Below are 23,688 nucleotides of genomic sequence, written 5' to 3'. Positions count from 1 at the left end.
ACACCAAAGACAAAACCTAATGGAAAGTATGGAGAGAACCTACAATCTTTTTTTTTTTTTAAGATTTCATTTATTTATTTTTTGAGAGTGGGAAGGGAGGGAGAAAGAAGGGAAGAGAAACACTGATGTGAGAGAGAAACATCAATTGATTGTCCCTCCCATGCCCACAACAGGGGACCAGGCCACAACCCAGGCAAGTGCCCTGATCGGGACAGAACCCGCAACCTTTTGCTTTGTGGGACAACACCCAAACCACTGAATCATGCTGGACAGGGTAGAACCTACCATCTTTAGAGAAAATAGAGACAAGGTAGGGAAAAGCTATAAACTGAATAGTAAGATCTCTGGCTTATGTGTGCATTAACCTTGATAAACTCCCGTTGGACTCAGTTTCCTGAGCCCAGAGCTTCCAGATGCTTATCTCGGAGTCACTACCCTCTGACCAGTAGCAAAGAGCTACCCATACATATGATTTAAGAACTTCTATCAGGGAAGCAGTCAAGTCTAGAAGTCTTCAAATCTAATTCCTGAATACCCACCTCATTTGATAAAATAACAGTCAAACCTAATAACTATTGAGATGGCAATGGAGATAGCACACCAGATACCCCCATTATTTGTTCGGAAATATCATTCTCTAAAAGCAGCCAGGAAATAGAATAGCTTTGTGTAAGTCTGGGCTTAGAATGAAAACTGTAATCTATTAATTTAAACAGAGCATAAATATTACAGTATTATAGCAGAAAAAGTCCCCTCCTCCTCTGATACACATACCAAATGTTTATTTCCCATCTTCTTCAAAATGAGTGGGAAGGGAATGAATACTGAGCAACACATGAAGGGAGCAGAAAGAAAAAGACCAAATTTCTAAAGGGAATGTACAGACCATAGGAGGGTATCAAGTTATTAATAGTACAAAATAAAACTAACAAGCAGGCTGGGTCCTAATATCACTCAATCAGCACATTCTCTCCTTAAAGGAAAGTCCAAATGAAAAGCCAAATTATCATCAGAAGGTAAAATGACTTATTCTTGCTTTCCTTGAATCCCTTCTTTCCACCTTCATGCTGACCATAACTTTCTTATTAAAAATAGTCTTTACTCAGACTGACCACAAAACAACTATTTCAGTTTTAGCTCTCTTCCATAAAATGTTTTCATGCCCCCTACTCTATCTCAACTCCATAACTCAAACAAACTTGACTATATTTGGGTGTTAGGCCATCTCCTCCACAGGCCACCTGCCAGTTGATTACAACTAGCTTCATTCAGACATGGACCTTAGGTGAAATTTGAAGAGCATCAAGGATCAATCTCATAAATACTGATATATAAGTAGTGGAGTAACTTCCTTTGAGAAAGCTTCATGAGATTAAATAAGAATCAAATGATGAATAAATGTAGCAGAAGCACATTACTTTAGATTACCCTCTCCGAGGTACTGGATAACACCTTCCACTGCAGTCAAGAGAGGTGAAGACCACTATAACACCAATATCTGCAGAAGATCACAAAGCCACAACCCAGAGCTCCTTTAAGAAATCTGTTAGAATGAACAGCAAAAATCACAAGATTTTCCTAGTCTGTTTTGAAAAAGCTCTAGATATACTCTACAAATTTCCTCTATAGCACACTCAAGCAATTCTTATACTCAGGATGGTTAAGATTTTGTTATAATCAAGATTCTCCCTAGTTAATTCTGTTTGTTCAAGGTAAACAGGTTCAGACAAAATAGTTCAGACAAAATAAACACTGAACACAAATTAGAATTCTTTAAACAACTTTTCATCAAAATGACTGCTTCCCAGTAAATAAGGAAAAAAGTCATAGTCTATCTTTAGCTCTTTTTGTTAATAATCTTAATTGATATTGAGATTATTCCTCATTTAAAAATAATTAAATCTTTTAAAATGTACAATATACAACATATATTAAAATTAGAAAATTAAACAGTACACAAATCTCTAATTTTCTCACAATAACATTTCATGTATAAAAGTTTAAGTTACATTTTGATAGTTTTTTAAAAGGCAGATCTATGAACTAAAAAGGAACCTATACTTTTGAATTCAGCCATAACAAAGGGACAATCTAATTTAACAGCATGACTCTTTCTATCAATTTTTTACCTCTCAAAAATAATATCTAATTGATCGGTTGAGTAATTAGCAAAACTATAATCTCTTTACAAGTTTATAAGTGACAAGACAAAATAACTATATAAGCCAGCACTTTAAAGTTTTTCATGTTAATGCTAGCTATACTGTACTTTTGGAAAATGTGTCTTGTAAATTCTGGTTGATAAAAAAATCCTTAAAATTAAAGTATTTAAATGAAGTAAAATATATATCTTTTTGACAATTTTCTTCCACTAATTAATGGCCAAGAGGTTATATATCTATCCACTTGTTAACTTGGAAAGGGTGCCTCTCTTATTTCACCTGGCTCTTACCTTTTAGGTCTCAGCTGTTACTTGAAGCTCTTCCAGAGGCCTTTTGAGATTAAATGCCCTAGTTAAATACTCCTGATAGCACTTTAAACTTCCACCAACATAACATTTATATACACTGTATTGTAACCATCTGGCAGTGACTGGGACAAGTAGGTGCTCAAATATTTGTTGAATGAAGAGGTCAAAAGTAAAGTTTTCAGAATAGTCTCAAAGTGGTAGAGAAGTCAACCCTTCAGATCAAGCTGCAGCTGTAAGTAAGTGGGGAAGCAATGGTAGAAAGGCCATGGGTGGAAGAGTGCACTCCCTTGTGAAGGAGAATGACAGTCAAACAGGACAGTAAGACTCAGAAAAACCATATGGTGATTTGCTTTTATATATCCATTTACTTTTATAATGCCATACATAATTGGTTTAAAATTTAGATGAAACAATTTAAGAAAAAGGATACTTTATTTTTAAAAGTTACTAAAAATATTCATAAACTGGAAAAGTCTCACCTGTCATAGGATCAAAGAGCTGATTAGCTTCTAAATCTGTAAAAGTATTAAAACAGACAGGACACTTGAAGGAAGCCCGGTTGGTGGAATCTCTCTCATCAGTTTCAATCCTCCTTCTCATGTGGTCCAATTTGTATTTTACCACATTAACAAGAGTACGGTAATTGATAAAGTAGTAGTTATGGCGAGTGGTTTTCCCATCTGCAGCAGTCTCTACTCTCATTCTGCATTTGATGAACTTGTCTCCCTTTAAATTATTCAAAACTGATCGAAGTTGCTTCCGATCAAACTTGAGCAGCTCCAGCATATCCTCCTCTTTCACACAAGGGTTCCGGATCAAGATGTCCAAGGCCAAAGCATGTTCAATGCCATAAAACCCCCGGATCACATACTTGGCCAACCTCTTCAATGCTGCAGGAACCTCGGTGAGGACATCTGGGTCTGCCATCTTTTAGCAGTAAACTTCACTTTAAATGTACTGAATTCAGAAAAAAAGAGAAGATTACCTAGGCATAATAAGAACATAGTAATCATTTTAAATCTAGAATAATCAACCCATTAACGAGCTACCACTACTCTTGAAGTGTCACAGAGGCACTCAAATCATTGTTTTATAAGACTTAAAATGTCTAAGCGTTTGACAGAGAACAATATTCTCCTCCAGAATACCCAAAAGATTACACCTAAAAAGCTTGACATACTTCTTAAACAACTATTTTCATGATTCACATATGCTTGGTTCAAAAAATTAACTTACTACTTATAGCAATGATACATATCAAACCCACTTTACTTCAGAAAGAGAAACAAAAAAACTAAATGAAGTCACACTATTTTTAATGTTACAGAGCCGTGAATTTTCAACCTTTTCATCTCATTGCAAACATAAATTACTAAAATTCTGCCACACACCAAAAAATATTTTTGCCAGTCTGAAAAAAAAATAGGTAAAATTTTAATTGATTCACATCAGATAGCTATTGTTCCACTGGCTATTGTCATTTTCTTATTTGACAATCTAAAGGAAAAGAGGTCAGTACCCCTGATTAGTCAGGTATGGCATGCTTTAAATATTATTGCTGCACATCAGCTGAAAATCACTGCTGTACATCTTTGGGGATGTTGGAAATCCCCCAAGAAGCCTAGCAGTTAGCATATCCTTAGAGTGTCTTTATTTCTTGAGTAAAATTTTTCTACCAAGATAGATTTTAGAATGTTTTACACAATTATGTTCTCAGAATAAAATAACAACAAACCAATAAACACATAAGCAATCACCAACTAGGTGTTTAGCAAAATTACTGTTATAAATATGAAAGAAATGAACACTTAGATCCAGACAGCTGTACCAACCTTGCAAAGTTAAATCCAATAACCAATTAAATACCATCCAGTACTTAAAAAAAAAAAAAAAACCCAAAATATTCTTAAATACTGGAACCCCTGCAGAACAAAGCAACTGTACCCAATTTTTATATCATGATCCAGAAAGCTGTCTTATAGCTCAGAATGGCATGGGGCAAACTCTCACGTAATTGTTAAAAAGCATGGGCTCTGGGTTTCCGATTTAGAGAGCCTGTGTTTTAGTAGTTGTGTGATCCTGAGCAAATCCATAAACCACCACAAACCATAATTTAGTCTTGGAGAAATAACAATATTAATTATCTCAGTGAGGTTGTTGTGATGAATAAATGAGAATGTATGTAATGTGCCTGTGAAGCTCTTGTTAATAATAGATTCCATATTGATTTAATATGTCCCAAACTAAATATGGTCAGGCTATCCCACAGACTATGTCAAGTGAAATTCCATACACCGTAGGGACATTTTTAACAGACATCCCATTGAACTGTTCCAATAAAGAATCATATTCTGGGGACTTCTGGCCAAGATGGAGGCATAGGTAGACACACTGTGCCTCCTTGCACAACCAAAACTAAGGACAACAAAAATTTAGAAACAAACAAAAAAAAAAAACAACCAGAACAGAGAGAAATGAATTGCCCAGAAGTCTGGCAACCATTCATCCAGACCAGTAAGAGGGGCAGAGTCAGAGGCCTACAGAGAGGGGTTGAGGGGTTCCAGCAGGAAAAAGCAAAAAAGCGGTGGCTGGCAGACGCAGGCGCACAGGGCACAGTGCACAGTTGGTGGACCCAGTGGCAGACCCTAGGCATGGGAGGCAATGAGCAGGCCCAGTGAGGTGCGCAAGGCAGCTGGCTGTCCGCACTCACACATTCATGGGCAGATAAACCAGATGAAAATGGGCAGCAACACAGACCACAGACCACGCAGGGACCCAGCACTGGGAAATAAAGCCTAAAAGCACCGATTGAAAACACCTGTAGGGGTTGAGGTGCTGGGGAGAATCTCCCAGCCTCACAGGAGAGATCCTTAGAGAGACCCATAGAGTCCTAGAATGTACACAAGCTCACCCGCCTGGGAGTCAGCACCAGAAGGGCCCAATCTGCTTGTGGGAAGCAGCAGGGGGGACTGAAGTCCAAGAGAGGGAGGAGCAAGTGCCACTGTTCCCTCTCTGACCCCACTCCCACATACAAGGTCACAACCCAGTGACTGGGTTGCCCTCCCCTGGTGAACACCTAAGGCTCCGCCCCTCATACATAGCAGGTGCAACCAGACAAAAAAAAAAAAAAGGCTCAAACAGAACAAATCAAAGCCCCGCAGCCAATATTTTTAAACGAAGAAGAGATAGCCAACCTATCAGATGCACAGTTCAAAGCACTGGTGATCAGGATGCTCACAGAACTGGTTGATTTTGGTCTCAAATTAGATGAACAAATGAAGGCTGCAATAAGTGAAATGAAGAAAAATGCACATGGAACCAATAGTGATGGAAAGAAAACTGGGTTTCAAATCAATGGAGTGGACCAGAAGGAAGAAAGAAACAACCAAACAGAAAAGAATGAAGAAACAAGAATTCAAAAAAATGGGGAGAAGCTTAGGAACCTCCAGGACATCTTTAAACGTTCCAACATCCGAATTATAGGGATACCAGAAGGAGAAGAGGAAGAGCAACAAGTGGAAAACTTATTTGAACAAATAATAAAGGAGAACTTCCCCATTCTGGAAAAGGAAATAGACTTCCAGGAAGTCCAAGAAGCTCAGAGAGTCTCAAAGAGGTTGGACCCAAGGACAAACACACCAAGGCACATCATAATTACATTAGCCAAGGTAAAAATGAAGGAGAGAATTCTAGAAGCACCAAGAGATAAGGGGACAGTCACCTACAAAGGAGTTCCCATCAGACTGTCAGCTGATTTCTCAAAAAAGACCTTGCAGGCAAGAAGGGGCTGGAAAGAAGTATTCCAAGTCATGAAAGGCAAGGACCTACACCCAGATTGCTCTATCCAGCAAAGCTTTCATTTAGAATGGAAGGGCAGATAAAGTGCTTCTCAGATAAGGTCAAGTTAAAGGAGTTCATCATCACCAAGCCCTCATTATATGAAATGTTAAAGGGACTTATCGAAGAAAAAGAAGATAAAAATATGAACAGTAAAAAAAGACATCAAACTCAGTTATTAACAACCACACCTAAAACAAAAGCAAACTAAACAAACAACTAGAATAGGAACAGAACCACAGAAATGGAGATCACATGGAGGGTTAGCAACAGGGGAGTGAGAGGAGGATAGAGGGGGAAAAGGTACAGAGAATAAGTAGCATTGACGGTAGGTAGAAAATAGACAGGGGGAGGGCAAGAATAGTATGGGAAATGTAGAAACTAAAGAACTTATGACACATGGACATGAACTAAAGGCGGGGAATGTGGGTGGGAGGGGGTGGGCAGGGTGGAGGGGAGTGAAGGGGGAAAATGGGACAACTGTAATAGCATAATGAATAAAATATATTTTAAAAAAGAATCATACTCTGTTATTAGCACCAGTTTCTACTGACCCTTTCATTTAAAATTTGTGGTTATCAACCCTATCAGATTTAATATCTTTTTATAAGAGATATTTTTATATCCACAGTACTATACTAAAAGATATTCCTAAATAACCAATCTATACACATAATTGGGGCGAGGATGGGAAGTTAGTTATAATTAAAAAATACAGGGTCCAGCACAAATAACACCCTTTTTTTAGTTACACAAAAATCTTTTACTACAAAATCATAAGCATATAATTCTATAATATAACAATATCACATTCAAGCATACCACATGACATTTTAGGTGAAATGTTCAAGTTGCTGTCCGTCTAGTGCGAGACATTCATATACCCTACCAACCACTCTCAATGGCGTTACCTCTGCTGGACCCTGTATATATTTCATATTGTAAAAATTCAGGCATATTTGTTATACAAGAGATAACAAAGTAGCACCTACATCCAAACCTCTGATCCTACAGCCTTCCTATTATCCCAAGGCTTAAGGGTGCCAGGTGAGTGCCTGGGTTCAACGCCAAGGTAGTAGCATAACATATGGTCAGACACATTTTTTTGTTCTTTCCAATATGGTTGATCCAATTTTTTTAACATGTTCAACAATTGGCAAAACACAAGATATGGCTTCAGAAACATCTAACAGACCAAAGAATGTCAGACAAATGACAAAATAACCTAAATAACCTACTTTCCAATGTTATTTCCTACTATTGTATTCCCCTCCCTGAACTCCCACCATACACACTCCATATCTGGAATCAATGGTTCTCAACCCTGGCTGTAAAGTAGAATCATCTAGGGAGCATTTTCAAATACCCACTTGGGCCCCATTCCCAGAGATTCTGTTTCAGCTGGTCTGGGAGGGTCAGATTAGGCATCATTTTATTTTAAAAGCTCTTTAGGTGACTCCAGTAAACAGAAAAAGTTCCTGACTACTGCACCAGACAAACCTGGTGACTGGCTATTACATACACTGCCAATGTACACCCTCATGACCCTGTACCCCTTATTTAGCCTGTTTCCATTTCCTGAAACAACTGAGGTGGTCTTAAAGATTTGAGCAAGGGAGTGACATGAGGACTCTACAGTCCAATTAGTTTTGGGTTTTGAATCCCAGTTCCACCATTTCTGAGCTTGTCCCTGAAAATTCTCAGTCTGTTTCCTCATGCATAAAAAGTGATTAATGGTGCCTTTCTCATAAAGGTGATGCTGTACAGATTAAATGAGATAACTCATGTAAAATATGCTGCTTACAGAGCTGGCATCATGAGCTCCATTAACTACTGGCATTTGTAATACAACCCCCTATTTAGAAAAGTGACTCTTATGACACTATGAGGAATGGACTGAGATAAGTGAAGATGGACACCCTGTGAAAGTATTAGGAACTATAGTAATCAAACCTGAACTAAGAAAGAGAGCAAAAAATTGCAAGAGGACAGGATGAATGAAACTTATTACAGAAACAAAATCAAAAGGCCCGACTAATACATTAGAAATGGAGTAAAAAAGTAGTAAAAATTTAAATATTGACAGTTATTTGGGTTTTTAAATAAATGTTTCATTGAAGTAAAACACACATAACAAAATTTACCAGTTAAGCATTTCTAAGTATAGTTCAGTGGTATTACATATACCCATAATGTTGTAAACCACCATCCATCTCCATAACTCTTCATTTGTAAAACCGAAATGCTATATTCATTAATTAAACAATAAAATACAGCTATTTGTTTTAAGCAGTGTTACTAGGAAAAGTACTACTATGAAAAATAGTATAACACCTGAAGAACAGGCTTGGAAGAAATGAGGCACTCACTTATAGTTGCTTGTCTTTGAGGAAATACCACGGAATATTCCCGTGAAGACATCCAGCAGCGAGCTGAACAAGTGAGACTGGAGCTCAGGAAAGAAGTCATGACACCTTGTTCAAAATGTCTACCTTCTAAAATAACCCTTCCTGACCACTGTCTTCCCTCCTCTATCATTTCTACTTCCCCATATAGGTTCAATCTCTGCATTTTTTATATTATTTAGGTTAGAGGTCCCAAACTGGCAGCCTCTGCCACATTGTTTGATCAAAAGAATGTATTGAAACTTTTCTGAGTTAGGTGTCAACATTTAAAAGTAGTGGGATTCCATATAAATCTCAACTGTGAGCTACTTTTGAAACCTGGAAATTTCTGAGGAAAAGACCAGGTTTCCAAATGGAAAAAATAAGCTGAAAAGCATTTGTCACTTTTAAACAGGGAAAGAGCTTGACTGGCTAGCCTCTGGAAATTTTTAAGTGTGTGACCTCTAAGGGTAAGCCCTTTTTTTCTTTTGCCTGAAAGCCTAAATTCCTCCCAGTCTCACCTACCACCTACCCAGCGCAGATCCGGAAAGATCCTGTTTTTAAATCCTATATACTCTAATCCCACAAACATTGAGGAACTACTGTGTACCAGGCACAGAGTTGGAGAAACAAAGTTGAAATGAAAGAATTCTCTGCACTGTCTGTCCCTGTCAGTCTTACCTCCAACCACACTGGCAAGCTCTCAATTCCATCAGCCACACATGCCTTCCCCACTTCCAGACCTCTGCACTTGTCGTTCTCTCTGCCCAAACTCTTCCCTCCTAATTATCCTTCACATCTCAAAGGATATTTCCTTAGAAAGACCGTTCCAGGTTCCCCTTAATTGCTTTAACAAGTTCCCATAGCTCTTTCCCAACATTCTTCGCTGCAGTAAATAGACTTGTACTTCTCCATATCTAACTCTGAGAACAGGGATATCGTGTTCATCTTGATTTTGCAGAATCCAGCACAGCCGACTGGGTCAAGCACTTCCATAAAACTTTCAATAGATCTCCTAAGCACGTGTTCTTCCAATATGCCCACCCTACCAGCCTCCCCGCAATTTACTTCCCTTCGCAGCTGCTTCCAGAGTAGAAAGACAAGCTATTGGGAAACCTTTTAACTCCAAATGGTTTTAAGCAGGAAGCAACAGGCTCAAAATCGCAATTGTAAAAGATTATGCTGACTGCCGGATACAAAATAAAAGGCGAGGATGCGGCGGTCCAGTTTACTAATCCAGTAGATTATTTCAGTATACTACTATTCCAGTTCTATAAGAATGTGGATCCTATACATTTAACTGTAGTTTTCTCAGTTACCATGTTTTACTCATGGTACTCTCCACGCCTTCATACGTAAGACAGCTGCATACCACCCCGAAACCTCTGAACCCAGCTGCCCTCCCCAAGCCCGGTTCAGTAATGTTCACTCCTCCCCACACTGCGAGACCCCCGGTTCCCGCGAATTCTGCCAGATGAGTCCAGGGACCACACTCGATGGAACCAAGCCCGTCATACCCGAGGTTGCACACGGGCCGCTCCAGGGTGAATGGTTCTTTGGAAGACCAAGTCAAAAGAGTAGCTAAGGGGATCAGGGTAGCTAAAGAGAAAGCAGCGAAAAGGAGGAGAAACCCAGAATGCGACTCCGGGCCAGAGAACCCAAAACAAGGAATAGGGAACAAGGTTTACCAAAGCGAATCCTCGAACACTCGCACTACAGCTCCCCTCAGCGCCTCAACTACCGGCTTTAACGAGCCTCCACACTCGTGCGACAATGAAAACGTCTTATTCTTGCGACCAGCTTAGGAAACCACCACTCGCTACTTTTAACCAAGTCAGCCAATCAGCAAAGTGAAGCCGTCCATGACGTCAGTCAAGCTCTGATTGGCCAATGAGATTGAAGGACCGGTCCTCCAAACCCAGCTCTGATTGGCCTACAATCCGGAACGGGCGTTAACCCCAGGAAGGCATTGGCAAGATGGCGTCCCTGGATCGGGTGAAGGTACTGGTGTTGGGAGACTCAGGTGAGCTGCTTAACCCAACTCTTGGGCTCCCGACACATTCAAATTATCCGGTAATGACTACTTCCTCCCTACGCCAAATAACAGGCTCCGGCCCGCGGCTGAAATCCTTCCCAAAGCCTAAAGACTACACTTCCCAGAGGACTTTGCTATGTTTGACGATGCTGCGGCCTCCCGCCGAAGGGGGCGCGGAGTGCCGGCCCTTCTCAGTCTTCGCAGTTTTCCCGGTTGTTCTCCTGGACGATTATAATTTGGCGCGTGTGGTCAATTCCTTTGTTTAAAAAAATTTGCAGACGTTGCTTGTTCTGTTGGACGCGGTGCTAAGGAAACTAAAGTTAGGACCGTGCCTTCAAGAGAAAAGTGTTGCGGAGGGTTGTAACTGACAGAACCGGTTTCAACCCAGAGTCCGCGTACTTAAATACTAACCTACATTATGAAATGAAATATTGGATGATTGTCCTCTTTTACTCTGAATTGGGCCTTATTTATTTGTTCCCTTTGATCTTAATTGAAAACCTATTACGTACTAGGTTGTAAGAAATAGAGATATTAAGATAAGGGCCATAATATGAAGTAGCTAGGACTTAATGCTGAGCCCAGTTTAATCCTAGTGTTAGAATTATTTTGATACCTTGGGCATTTGAGAACTCAAATTGAAAGTGCTTTTCTCCCTCCCACCTCACTATCCTTCCTCTCACCATGACCTCCATTCCTACGCTTCTCACGAACTTGAAATAAATGCTAACCTTGCATTTCATAGATGTGTTTTTCAGGAGTTGACCTTTGAATATGTGTTGTGAGCAAAGACATTGTGCCGCATGCTTGGAAATGGACAAAACATACCCCAAAGAGCTTGAAAACTACCCTTACTGAACTGAATGGCATAGTTGGGGAAAGGAAGAGGTCAAAAACATTTTCACCTTTCCTGAAGATTTCTTACATTATAAAATATTTTACAGAGAGCATTTTTTAAAATTCTCTTAAGAAAGTTACATTGTGAAATAAAGCATTTATGTCACCTCCAATTCTTTAGCCTGAAATCGTGCTGATGTTAATTTAATAAAATCATGAAGTTTTACAGATAAAGTAATGGTAGTCTAATTTGGCAAGAGAATCACCAAGTAGAATTTACAACTGAAATACAGAGCTAACACGGTTTCATGATATTTGAAGTAGGTATCTCTTTTATAATTCCCTTTTGTATTGCAACAGTTATTTCGTGTTAGATATTGTTGGAAGTAGTCCATTTTTCTCCCTCAAAACACATATATATGTACAGAGCAGGCACTGTTTTAGGTGCTAGGGTTATAACTGTAATCAGTGCATTACATTACAGGGTTGCCTTAGCAGCTGTATTAAATGAGGAAAAGTGATCAGGAAATTAGTAAGCTTTTTTCATTGTTCATTATAACTCAATTGTAAAACATAAGACAGAATGCCCTCCAGGAAAGTGACCAATCTTGTTACACATTCAGTGATGTTAGGCTGCATGTGCAAAGTCAGTTACTGCTTTATCATTTCCCTTTTAACAGTGATTTGCTATCAGGTTAGAATATACTCCTTATACTTCACCACCTTTTTTTTTTTCAAACTTCAAAGTTTACTTTTGAGTAAAGGGTTATTTCCCTCATGAAACTTGGAGGAGTTCACAAATATACAAAGGGATTTAGAAATGCGTTTTGTGTCATAGAGATATTTGATGATTCAGTAAGGAATTCTGAAAGTTCCATTAATAGGCACACGCTGACTCTTTGTTCTTTCAGATATAAGGGACACGCTAAATACATTACCAACAACTTTATTTGGAGCTGGTATTTAATTGTATTGGGCCTTTTACCACCTCCCTCCCCCTAACAAATCAATGAATTTTTAAATCTAATTTCATCCTAATAGTGAAAGTATAGAATCAGAACTTCCCCAAAATTCTTAAAGAAATGAATGGTTACCTGGCTGGTGTAGCTCAGTGGATTGAGCGCGGGCTGGGAACCAAAGTGTCCCAGGTTCGATTCCCAGCCAGGGTACATGCCTGGGTTGCAGGACATAACCCCCAGCAACCACACATTGACACCTCCCTCTCTCTCTCTCTCTCTCTCTCTCTCTCTCAAAATAAATAAATCTTAAAAAAAAAAGAAATGAATAGTTAGCCATTGTTTCTGGTATGTCAATTTTTCTTAGTGTTTAGAATTCATTCAGTGTTAACTAATGCTTATCACCCAAAGTTAATTCATGGAGAGCTATATGTGTTACTGGATAAAAATGCTTACTCTGATACAGTTAAGCTTAAAGTTAAGCTTAACTAGAAGCTCAAGTCTTGCATCAAACTGAAAACTGCCTAGATATATGCCTCCAACATAAACTTATATGCCAACACAAAAATCAACAGCATACCCCAGAAATCACAGATGCAGTGCAATCAATACAAAGACAAAAACTAAGTTTAAGTGACAAAAATAAATGTCTATGCAAAGAATAAAAGGGAAGCCTGGGAAAATGTTTGATTCAATTACATGAGACATCTAATATAGAAAGATCATGAAAATTAATAACAATAAGCAGCTATATAACATTGTTGAGGTACAACAAAACTTGCAGGCTTATGTGTATGGCTGGTGGCACAGTACCCAGATGAAAGTCATCGATATATATTAAGAACTTTAAATGTTTATTTCCTTTTACATGTGAATTTCATTTCTGGGAAGATTCACCAAGGAAGTAATTCTAATTGTAAACAAAAGTTTAAATAATTTTTTTTCTTAGCATAGTGAAAACTTCAATACACCTTAAATATCTAATAATGAGGGAATGGTTAAGTAAATTGTTATGTCAGTGTTCTCAACTACAATGGAAACATTATACATGTTAGGGAAATTCTGTATTAATGGAAAACTTAGTCACTAAATAAATACTAATTAAGAACCTGTTCTGAGTACTGGAGATTGGGACAGGCAGGGGGAGGAAGATGAATAAAACCCAATCACAATCTTCTAAGAAATTAAAGTAGATAAAATCTAAAACCTATAAGTAAAAAAGTATAATAATGTTTTAAGTGTTATGTAAAAAATTTACAGGGTACAGTTGGAGACCCAGAGGATGGTGGATTATGTACTTAGTTCTCTCTGTGGAGTCAGAAAAGACTTTATAACTAGAATGTTGACAGATTAATTCATTAGGCCAATGGAGGGAAGGGCTGGGAGAGAATGGGTAGTATATTCCAGACAGAACCAGATCTGTAAACAAAGGCTTATGATTTATTGTTTTAAGTATACCATGTATATTTACAAAAATAATCTGCTTATAGAAAACCCTGCTTATGGAATTAAACCTACATGTTGACGATAATGCTCTTCAGGTGATTTTCCCCCATTTTTAAAAATACTTTCCGGTTGCTTGTAAATATAACTTTATGTAATAAAAAAATGATAGGTTCCTACATAAAAATACAAAGAAAACACACAAAGAAATGGTCTAATTTTTTTTAAATCCTCTCCCGAGGATATGTTGATTGATTTTGGAGAGAGAAGAAGGGAGGGGGAGAAAGAGAAACATTGATGTGAAAGAACCATTGATTGATTGCCTTCAGTATACGCCCTGACTGGGAGATTGAACCCATAACCTAGGGGTGTGCCCTGATGCTCCAACCAACTGAGCCACTCCGCTCTGGCATCTAAATATTCGATGCAACTAATGATGCATAAAGATTCACCAACTATGCTTGACATAGTGGCATCAAATGCTGTTAATTAAATGAGTGACTCCATTAATACACAGGGAGAACTCATTTTCTTTCCTCTTCATATAGATTGCTCTGAACCCAGGAAAACCAAAGGAAAATAAAGTGCTGCCGTAAGGTAAAGTGATATGATGTAGAAGAGGAAATAGAGTTGTTCTTTTTTCCCAAAGGGTAAAGCTGAGCCAAGTGGTTGGCTACCCTTTAAAATTTACTGAGGGAGAATTGGAGTGTCCAGATAAGTCCCTGTCACTGACAGTGTTCAAGCACAATCTGGAAGACCACCTAACAGGGTGCTATGGAGGGACCTCTCCATTGGTGATCAGGATAGAGGATTACCTTCAGGATATGTTCATCTACAATTCTAAAACAAGCTGAATATGCCCTGATGAGTGGCTCAGTTGGTTGAAGGCTGTCCAGAAAAGCAAAAGGTCATTGGTTGCATTCCCAGTCAGGGTACATGCCTGGGTTGTGGCCCAGTCCCCAGTTGGTTTGCATGGGAGAAGCAACATCGATGTTGCTCTCACACAGTGATGTTTGTTTCTCTTTCTCTCTCCTGTCCCTTCTCTCTAAAAATAAAGAAATCTTTAAAAAAATAGTCTGAACAGATGAAATCATTCAAAAGGAAAGGAATAGTTCATATGAAATTGCCCTAGAACAGTAGTTCTCAAAGTGAGGAGGCCCCTGGACCAGCAGCATCAGCATCACCAGGGAGTTTGTTAGAAGTGCAGAAGTTTTGAGCTCCACAACTGACCTGTTGAATAGCAAACTGGGGGCAGGACCCAGCATTCTGTTTTAACAAGCCCTCATTAAGTGAATTTTAGAGAGTACTTTCCTTGACCATCTATTTATTGATAAGGTTTATTGATAAGGTGTGTTGGTATGGTGAACACCCTTTAAACAGCTATACTTTACATACCGCCAATGCTGCATATTCCCAGTTACACCTTTGCCATAATAGATTTCAGCATGTCTCTTACATGACTACAGTTCTTGTATCTTTTACAGGTGTTGGGAAATCTTCACTTGTTCATCTTCTGTGCCAAAATCAAGTGCTGGGAAATCCATCATGGACTGTGGGCTGCTCAGTAGATGTCAGAGTATGTTTTTTATATTTTAGTTTTTAGTAGTCATATTCAGAATAACTTGTTCAAACTACACAGTCCAGCACAAATAACACCCCTTTTTTACAAAATCTTTTATTACAAAATCATAAACATGTAATTCTGTAACATAACAATATCACACGCCATACCATATAACATTTTAGGTGAAACGTTCAAATTAAAACTAGAAATTATTGCACCAATATTATTACCCTACCAACCACACTCAAGCAGGTATTATTTCTGCCAGTCCCTGTATGTAATCAAATTACAGTACTGTGGTCAGAATTAAGTGATGATAATAACTGGGCTTTATAAAGCACCTACTTTGTGCTGGATAGTATGCAAAATGCTTTACATGTCTCTGCTTATTAAATCTTTTTTAAATTGTTAGATATAGCTGCAGAACACAAAGCACAGAGAAGTAAAATAACTTGACCAAAATCACTCAGTGCTTAACAAGGAGAGTCAGGTTTTGATCCCTGTTAGTCTGATTCCAGAGACTTCAGTTTTAATTATTATGCTTTTTATGTAAAGTTCACTTTACATCTCTATAAATAATTCTGCCTTAGCCTTTGCAGCCGAGAAGTCCAACTTTTGACTAGAAATAGTACAAGGCAAAAGTTTCTGGAGCCTTATGTCTAGGTCATCTGTTTCATCTCACATTTCAGAAACACAGGTGCAGATTCCACTGAATTAAGTATCTTCCCAGGTACTGTTGGTGTTTGCTAATTCCAACTGCTCTGTTGCAAGTGTTTCTTCTGCAGGCATACATCTCTCCATTGAGTTAAGAAATAAATAGGGGAGGGATGGTAATTAGCTGGATTGACAGTTATTTTCCTTTAGTTCTTTGAAGCTATTGTTCCATGGGCTGTGACTTACTTTGCTGCTGATTAGAAATCTTGCATCAGAAATCTTTGATATTATGTAGTTTTGCTAACCTACGTCTAGGTGTGAATTACTTACTAGCCATTCTATTCAGAAGTTGTGCTTCTCATAGCGCTCTTCATTTTTCAAAAATTTTAGCCATTATCTGTTTTTCTTCATTCCTCAGTCCTCTCCTTTTGAACTTCTATTAGAGTTTTGTCTTCTATATTTTTCAATTGAACTTTCATATTTTCTATTCTTTATTTCTCCTTAATTCATTCTGGATGATGTACTCCTATCTATTTTCCAGTTAACTAAGAGTCTCTTCAATTATGTCTAATTTGCTTTTAATATTCCACTCAATTATCATTTTAGTAATTCTAGTTTTAGATGTTATTTTTGGTTCTTTTGCAAATGCCAAAATCTTTCAAAATATCCTTATCTTTCATTATGGTTTTACTTTTTATTTTAATCATTTTAAACATACTATTTTGTGGTTGCTCTTGGATGTTCTGGGGGTTTTTTTCTGGGTGGATGGTAGATACCCTACCTTGTATGCTGACTCCATGAAAATGTATCTTTTTGTACAGTTTCTAATTTTTTGAAGATGATCACATCTTCAGTGGGATTTTGTTTCCTCTCCCCTGTGGAAGTCCTGTGAAAGTACAGTCAGTGCCTTTTCATTTCGGTTGCTGCCACAGGGATTTCAATGGTACTTGTAATTTCTCACATATGAGTTTCCATGCTATCTAGATCATGTAAATTTTCCTAATGTATAATTATAACATGGGCCAATGCTTTCCATTCCTTGGGGACTTTTTATCTACTCTCTACCACCCCTACTTCAGGTCCCTGATAGAAAGTTTGTTGTTTTCCTGACCATTGGATAGTTTTTCCAAGTCTCACTGACTGGGTAACTAACCCAAGTCCAGACTTCATGTAGAGAACTACAGTCTGGTCTTTGTCACTCACCCACATACACTCCTACCTGAGAAAATGGAAAACAAATCTCTATTCCCAGATGGGCACTAAAACTCCAGGGACCAGACCCTGAAGCTATATCTGAATCTAGGTCAGTTCCCACTTATCACTCAGATTTTAAGTTTTCTTCATTTCTAGCATCTGGGGATTTTCCTTTCTTTTGAGCTTGTCCTCTTTATTTACTTTTTAACATTTTATGATTTATATGCATGTAAAGTCAGAGGGAACTTGTCTGCCATTTCAGCCTACATGTTCCCAAATTTTTAGATCTGGAAGAAAACAAATTCTAGATACTGAGTTCAATGACAACTTTAGTTAAGTTCGGGACACCCAATGCCAAGTTCCAGAAAAAATTTCACTTTGCACTCTCCTAGCACCCCTTCTGTGAGATAACATATTGAAACTAGTCCACCAACTTACACCAGACAAAAATAAACTCAAGATAGATAAAAGACTTCAGTATAAGTCGTGACACCATAAAAGTCCTAGAGGAGAGCACAGGCAGGAAAATTTCAGATATCCCATGCAGCAATATCTTCACCAATATGTCCCCTAGGGCAAGGGATATAAGGCAAAGAATAAACAAATGGGACTACATCAAATTAAAAAGCTTCTGCACGGCTGTAGAAAATATCAACAAAATGAAAAGGGAACCAACCATATGAGAAAACATGCTTGCCAATGATACTTCAGACAAGGGTTTCATCTCCAAAATATGTAAAGAACTCACACGAGTCCACACCATGAAGACAAGTAATCCAATTAAAAAATGGGCAAAGGAACTGAACAGATACTTCTCCAAGGAGGACATACAGAGGGCTCAGAGACACATGAAAGGATACTCAAGATCACTAGCCATAAGAGAGATGCTAATTAAAGCCACAATGAGGTACCGCTTCATGCCAGTTAAAGTGGTCATCATAAACAAATCAACAAACAACAAGTACTGGCAAGGTTGTGGAGAGAAGGGAACCCTAGTGCACTGTTGGTGGGAATGCAGACTGGCGCAGCCACTGTGGAAAACCACATAGAATTTCTTCAAAAAACTAAAAACGGAACTGCCTTTTTAAAAAATTGTTGTTTAAGTACAGTTGTCTCCATTCTCCACCCACCACGCCCCCCTGTCCCACCCTCAATCCTACTCCCTTTGGCTTTGTCCATGTATCTTTTATGTATGCTTCTTGATGATCCTTCCCCCTTTTCTCCCCATTTTCCCTCTTTCCCCTCCCTTCTGGTTACTGTGCATTTGTGGAACTATCTTTGAATCCAGTGATCCCACTGCTAGAATTATACCCTAAGAATTCTGAATCACCAATTCAAAAGAACCTTATGCACCCCAATGTTCATAGCAGCACAATTTACAATAGCTAAGTGCCAGAAACAGCCTAAGTGCCCAACATAAATGACTGGATCAAAAAACTGTGGTGCATTTACACAATGGAGTACTACTCAGCAGAAAGAAAGAAGGAGCTCCTGCCCTTCTGACAGCATGGATGGAACTGGAGAGCATTATGCTAAGTGAAATAAACCAGGTGGTGAAAGACAAATACTGTATGATCTCACCTAGAAGAGGAACCTAATCAACAAAACAAACAAATGAGCAAAATAGAACCAGAGACATGGAAATAAAGAACAAATTGACAGGGACCAGGGGGAGGGGGTAAGGGAATAACGGGGAAAGAAAGGGAAGGATCAAGTGAAGGAACATGTATAAAGGACCCGTGGTCATGGACAACAGGGTAGGGATTGAGGGCGGTGGGGCAGAGCAGGGGAGAGCAAGAAAGGGATAATTGGGACAACTATAAGTGAACAACAAGAAAAAAATGACAAAAAATAAAAATAAAAATCTATTAAAAAACCTTAGATTTAAACCCCCATTTTCTGGGTCAGTCTGCATATTACCTTTTGCTTCTTAAAAAAGTGACCTTAGACTAATCAGTTTATTTTCTGAGCTTTATTATTTGCAAAGTAGAGGTAAATAATACCTTCTCTATCTAGCCCAGGGGTGTCAAACTCATTTTCACTGGGGGGCCACATCAGACTTGCAGTTGCCTTCAAAGGGACAAAATAATTTTACGACTTTGTAAATGTAACTACTCCTTAACAGTTAAGGAGTTGAAATTACATCTGGCCCTTTGAAGGCAACCGCAAGGCTGATGTGGCCCACGGTGAAAACGAGTTTGACACCCCTGATTCTGGCCTATAGATTTGTAGGGAGGATCAGAGAAGCTTAGATGTGAAGTTAAGGTATAGTGCTTTAAATTTAAAATTGAATTTTAGTTCAGTTTTCTGTGCCCCTCTCTCCCTGCCCCTTTGTCCTTGTCCTGACCCTCTTATTCCCATCTAGAACTCAGTCTGCTCACATCATTTACCTCTTGGGTTTCCCCCCTACTTGTTGAATTGGCTAAGTCTCTGATATAATGTTGAATAGAAGTGGTGACAGTGGCTCTCATTCCCCATTTCAAGAAATTTTCAATGTGCTCTTAAGTCTGGTGTTTGCTCTAGGGTTTTTTGTACATATGCTTTATGAGACACAGAAGTTCCCTTCTGTTCCTATTTTGATGAGAATTTGTATCCTGAATTGGTGTTGTATTTTATCAGTTTTTTATGAAAATCATAATATTTCAGCTTTAATTTGTTACTGTGGTAAATTATGTTGATTGGTTTCTAAATATTAAACCAACTTAGCATTCTTGGGATAAATCCAATTTTGTTTTGTCTTCATATATCACTAGATTTAGTTTGCTAATATTTTTTCAAATAATTGCATCTAAATTCATCACAAATATTAGTCTGTCATTTTTCTTATTGTCTTGTGGAGTTTTGGTATCAGGGTTATGCTAGCCTCATAAAATGAGTTGAGAAGTGTTATTTATGTTTCTAGTCTCTGGAAGAATTTATCTAAGTTTTCTGTTTTTTTTTTTTTTTTTTTACTTATTTAAAAGAATTCACAGATGAAACCATCTGGGCTTAAAGTTTTCTTTGTGGAAAGTTTTTAAATAACATTAAAGAAAATAAGAAAATGACTATGTTCTCCTTTTGTCAGTTTTGGTAACATGTTTTTGAAAGAATTTTTCCATCTCAAAAAAGTTGTCAAAATTTTTTTATATCTACTCTTTCAATATATGTAGGCTCTTAGGTGATATTACTTTTTTCATTTTTGGTATTAGTAATTTGTGGTTTTTCTCTTTTAGTCTTGCCAGAGAGGTCTATCAAAGACCAGTTTTAGGATTTGTTGATTTTTCTCTGTTATATATTTGTTGTCTATTTCATTAATTTCTACTCTTTACTTTAAGATATCTATACATTTTGGAGGTTTAATTTGCTGTCTTTTTTCTAACTTCTTGAAATGGGTAGTTGTTTTCATTGATTTTTTTTTTCAGGCTTCCTTTTAGAACTCTAAGGTTCTAAATTTTTAACAACACACAGCTTTAGCTGTACCTCTGAAATTTTTTTCATTATTATTCAGTTCAAAATATTGTCTAATTCCATTGTGATTTCTTCTTTGACTCATGGGTTGTTTAGAAATATGCTACTTAATTTCCAAACATTTGAGAATGTTTATTTTAATTGTTTCTCTGTAGTTTATTTTCATTGTCTTCAGAACACACACTGTGATTTCATCCTTTGAAATGTGATGAGATTTACTTGATGCCCCATTATATGGTCAATTTTGGTAAATATTTAATGTGCACTTGAAAAGAACGCATATTCTATAGTTGTTGAGTACAGTGTTCAGATATACCAGTTAGGTCAAGTTTGTTAATTATTTTGTTCAAACTTGATTTTTGTCTGCTTGTTTTACCAGTTGCTAAGGAATGAGTGTTATAATCTCCAACTATTAGTGTCAATTTGTCCACTTCTCATTTTGATTCTGTTCATTTTTCATTTATATATTTTGAGGTTTTATTACTAGATATGTACTAATCAAGAATGTTTAAACTTCCTGAAGGATTTAACATTTTTTTTCATTGTGATATGTTTCTTGCCAAATCTGGTAGTACATTGTGCCTTGAAGTCTTGTCTTGTCTGATAATAAAATAGCTAAATCAACTTACTTATTTTATTTTTTCCAGTTTTATTGAGTTATAATTGACATATAACTTTGTATTAGTTTAAGGTGTACAACATAAAGATTTAATATGTGTATAACAAAGTGACTTCCATAATAAGCTTAATTAATATCTATCACCTCACATAGTTACAGTTTTTTGTTGAGATATCTTTTAAAAATTTTAAAAAATTATTTTATGTGATGAGAACTTTTAAGATCTAAGTGTCTATCAACAGTTGAATACAGAAAATTATACACACACACACACACACACACAATGGAATATTATTCAGCCATAAAAAGGAAATCCTGCCATTTGCAACAACAAATGCATATAAATATATATACCTCTTATAAGTAGGATGTAGTTAAATTTTGTTTTGATAACCATTCTGATAGTCTTAGTCATTTAATTTGATTCTTGGACTATGCCTCTAGGTATTCTGATTCAGAGTTATACATGATACCCAGGAGTCTGCATTTTAAAAAGCATCTGAGGTGATTCTGATATAGGTGAATAGTATTTTGAGGAACACTGGTTAGGATGTAGAATCAGCTTTCTAGTATGTGGAAGTGGTTAATGACAAGATTTGCAGCACAGGAAGAGTAAGAGTATAAATCTTTCACTGATAGGAAGTGAGTAGCTATTAATATGGCAAGGGGAGAGGGAAGATAGTACAGGTGGATGGTACAAAGCTTCTAAGTAATACAGTTTTTTAAAAATATAAAGGCAGATTAATAATGTACTGGAAATAACTTTGAAAAGTAAGCCAGGCATTTTTTTCAATTCCAAGGTAATTAGAACAAGAAAGAGAACAGCATCCATTTAAGAGGGCAGAGGGAGAAATTGTATATTCAGAGTAGGGGCTGGCATTAGTTAATCCAGTGAACTTAAGGCTAAGAATAATCTGGAATTTTGTAACCATGGAGTAAGATTCCAGGAGAAAAGTGGAAAGAAGGAGAAAACGAATGAGGGTTGAATGATGCGTAGGGGAAGCAGAATGAAGTTTGGGGGTGAGAATATGAAAAACCAATTAAGACCCAAAATGTATGATAAATGAGGATAACAGGGATGTAAAATGCCTTGAGTGTAGCTGGTGGCAAGATTTCCAGAAGAAACTGTCCCAACAGTCCACTGTATATGAAGGTGGAGACTTGATTGTATCTGTAAGGGTGGTTCTATGTAAGTCCCAGAGAGCAGACCAACATGAGATTAGGTAGTTCTCCAGACTCCAAACAAGTTTCAGAAGTAACCGTAGTAATTCCCTTTGGAAACCATGCTTTTGGGAGAAGTGAAGTTGGAGTTCCCTTTAGTTAGTTAGCTTATACTAGACTTCAGATTTATGAACTCTCTTCTATAGTTCCAAGGAACACTGAGTAAAGGCTACAGTAGTCAAAAGCAAATGTCATGTAATGTGACTGATTTTCCTGTAATGAGTGTGGTACTAACTGACTCCTTTAAAGCCAGCCTGACCTGGAAGAATGGAGCATGTGGGACTGAAAGTGACCTTACTCTTAAAACGCTTCATTGTATCTAGTCTGATTGATCGCTGTCTTCAGTCTTTGAGAATGCCTTTCTTGAGTGACAACATAAGTAAAAGGTATTTTTAAATTATAATCTCCAGTAAGTTGTCATAGATATGTAAATGCTTTTGACTATTGTTATAATAAAGTGAACATTTCTTCCCTCTAGGAAGAAAAATCTGATAGAGCCTTTACCTCAGGAGCTTGTGAGAACCCTTTCTTCCTAGCAGCTTTTATGTTGCAGTTATAGCTTCCTTGTTATTGACACATGTGAAAGATCTCCAGAATCAGTGTAGACCCATGAATGGACAGTTGCCTCCTTTAGCTCATTTTATATTTCTTTAAGAGCAACCAAAAATGGCAATGATAAGGTAATAATGTAATTGTTTAATTTCAAGTACTAGATGAAGCTAATGAGCTTAATGTGTGTACTGAGTAATTATTAACATTTTGGATTTAGGGTCCACTGCAGAGGTGTTCATAACTGAATGGAAGGCAGAAGAGTTTTGTTTTGTGGTATTCTTCATTCCTGTCTCCTAATTTTGTTGCCCCAAGTCTAATGGGACTAATATAAATGTATGGATACTCTTATTTATGACAACAAGATTTACAGAACTTAATCTTTTCACAGATTATAAATTGATTTGTCTTTTCTAGTTCACTTTAATGGGATTTTAACTCTAATTTACACACTGCATATAATCAATATTTATTGAAT

The 23,688-nt window shown here is 37.5% G+C and overlaps 2 protein-coding genes across 4 annotated transcripts in view; one reads left to right on the top strand and one right to left on the bottom strand.

The window, feature by feature from the left end:
- Positions 1-10,512, bottom strand: part of GTF2E1 (general transcription factor IIE subunit 1) — a 45,879-nt gene extending 35,367 nt beyond the window's left edge. The window contains exons 1-2 of one of the 2 annotated variants that reach the window (XM_028504855.2): positions 10,380-10,512; positions 2,950-3,427 (exon numbers count right to left, since the gene is read on the bottom strand). In XM_028504855.2, coding sequence (XP_028360656.1) covers positions 2,950-3,397 — 448 coding nt within the window. In that variant the 5' untranslated portion in view covers positions 3,398-3,427; positions 10,380-10,512. Of the gene's footprint in view, positions 1-2,949; positions 3,428-4,302; positions 4,434-10,379 lie in introns of those variants that run through there. The other variant, XM_036018145.1, reaches the window with a different exon arrangement.
- A 106-nt stretch (positions 10,513-10,618) lies between these two features.
- The window catches only part of RABL3 (RAB, member of RAS oncogene family like 3), a 57,005-nt gene continuing 43,935 nt past the window's right edge, over positions 10,619-23,688 (top strand). For both annotated transcript variants that reach the window (XM_028505047.2, XM_036018146.1), the window contains exons 1-2: positions 10,619-10,714; positions 15,447-15,538. In XM_028505047.2, coding sequence (XP_028360848.1) covers positions 10,669-10,714; positions 15,447-15,538 — 138 coding nt within the window. In that variant the 5' untranslated portion in view covers positions 10,619-10,668. The remainder of the gene's footprint in view (positions 10,715-15,446; positions 15,539-23,688) is intronic.

The sequence above is a fragment of the Phyllostomus discolor genome, chromosome 2 (assembly GCF_004126475.2).
Source record: "Phyllostomus discolor isolate MPI-MPIP mPhyDis1 chromosome 2, mPhyDis1.pri.v3, whole genome shotgun sequence".
In the NCBI taxonomy this organism is placed as follows: Eukaryota; Metazoa; Chordata; class Mammalia; order Chiroptera; family Phyllostomidae; genus Phyllostomus; species Phyllostomus discolor.
Note: the sequence above shows the minus strand (reverse complement) of the source record. Positions and strands in the feature narration are given on the sequence as shown.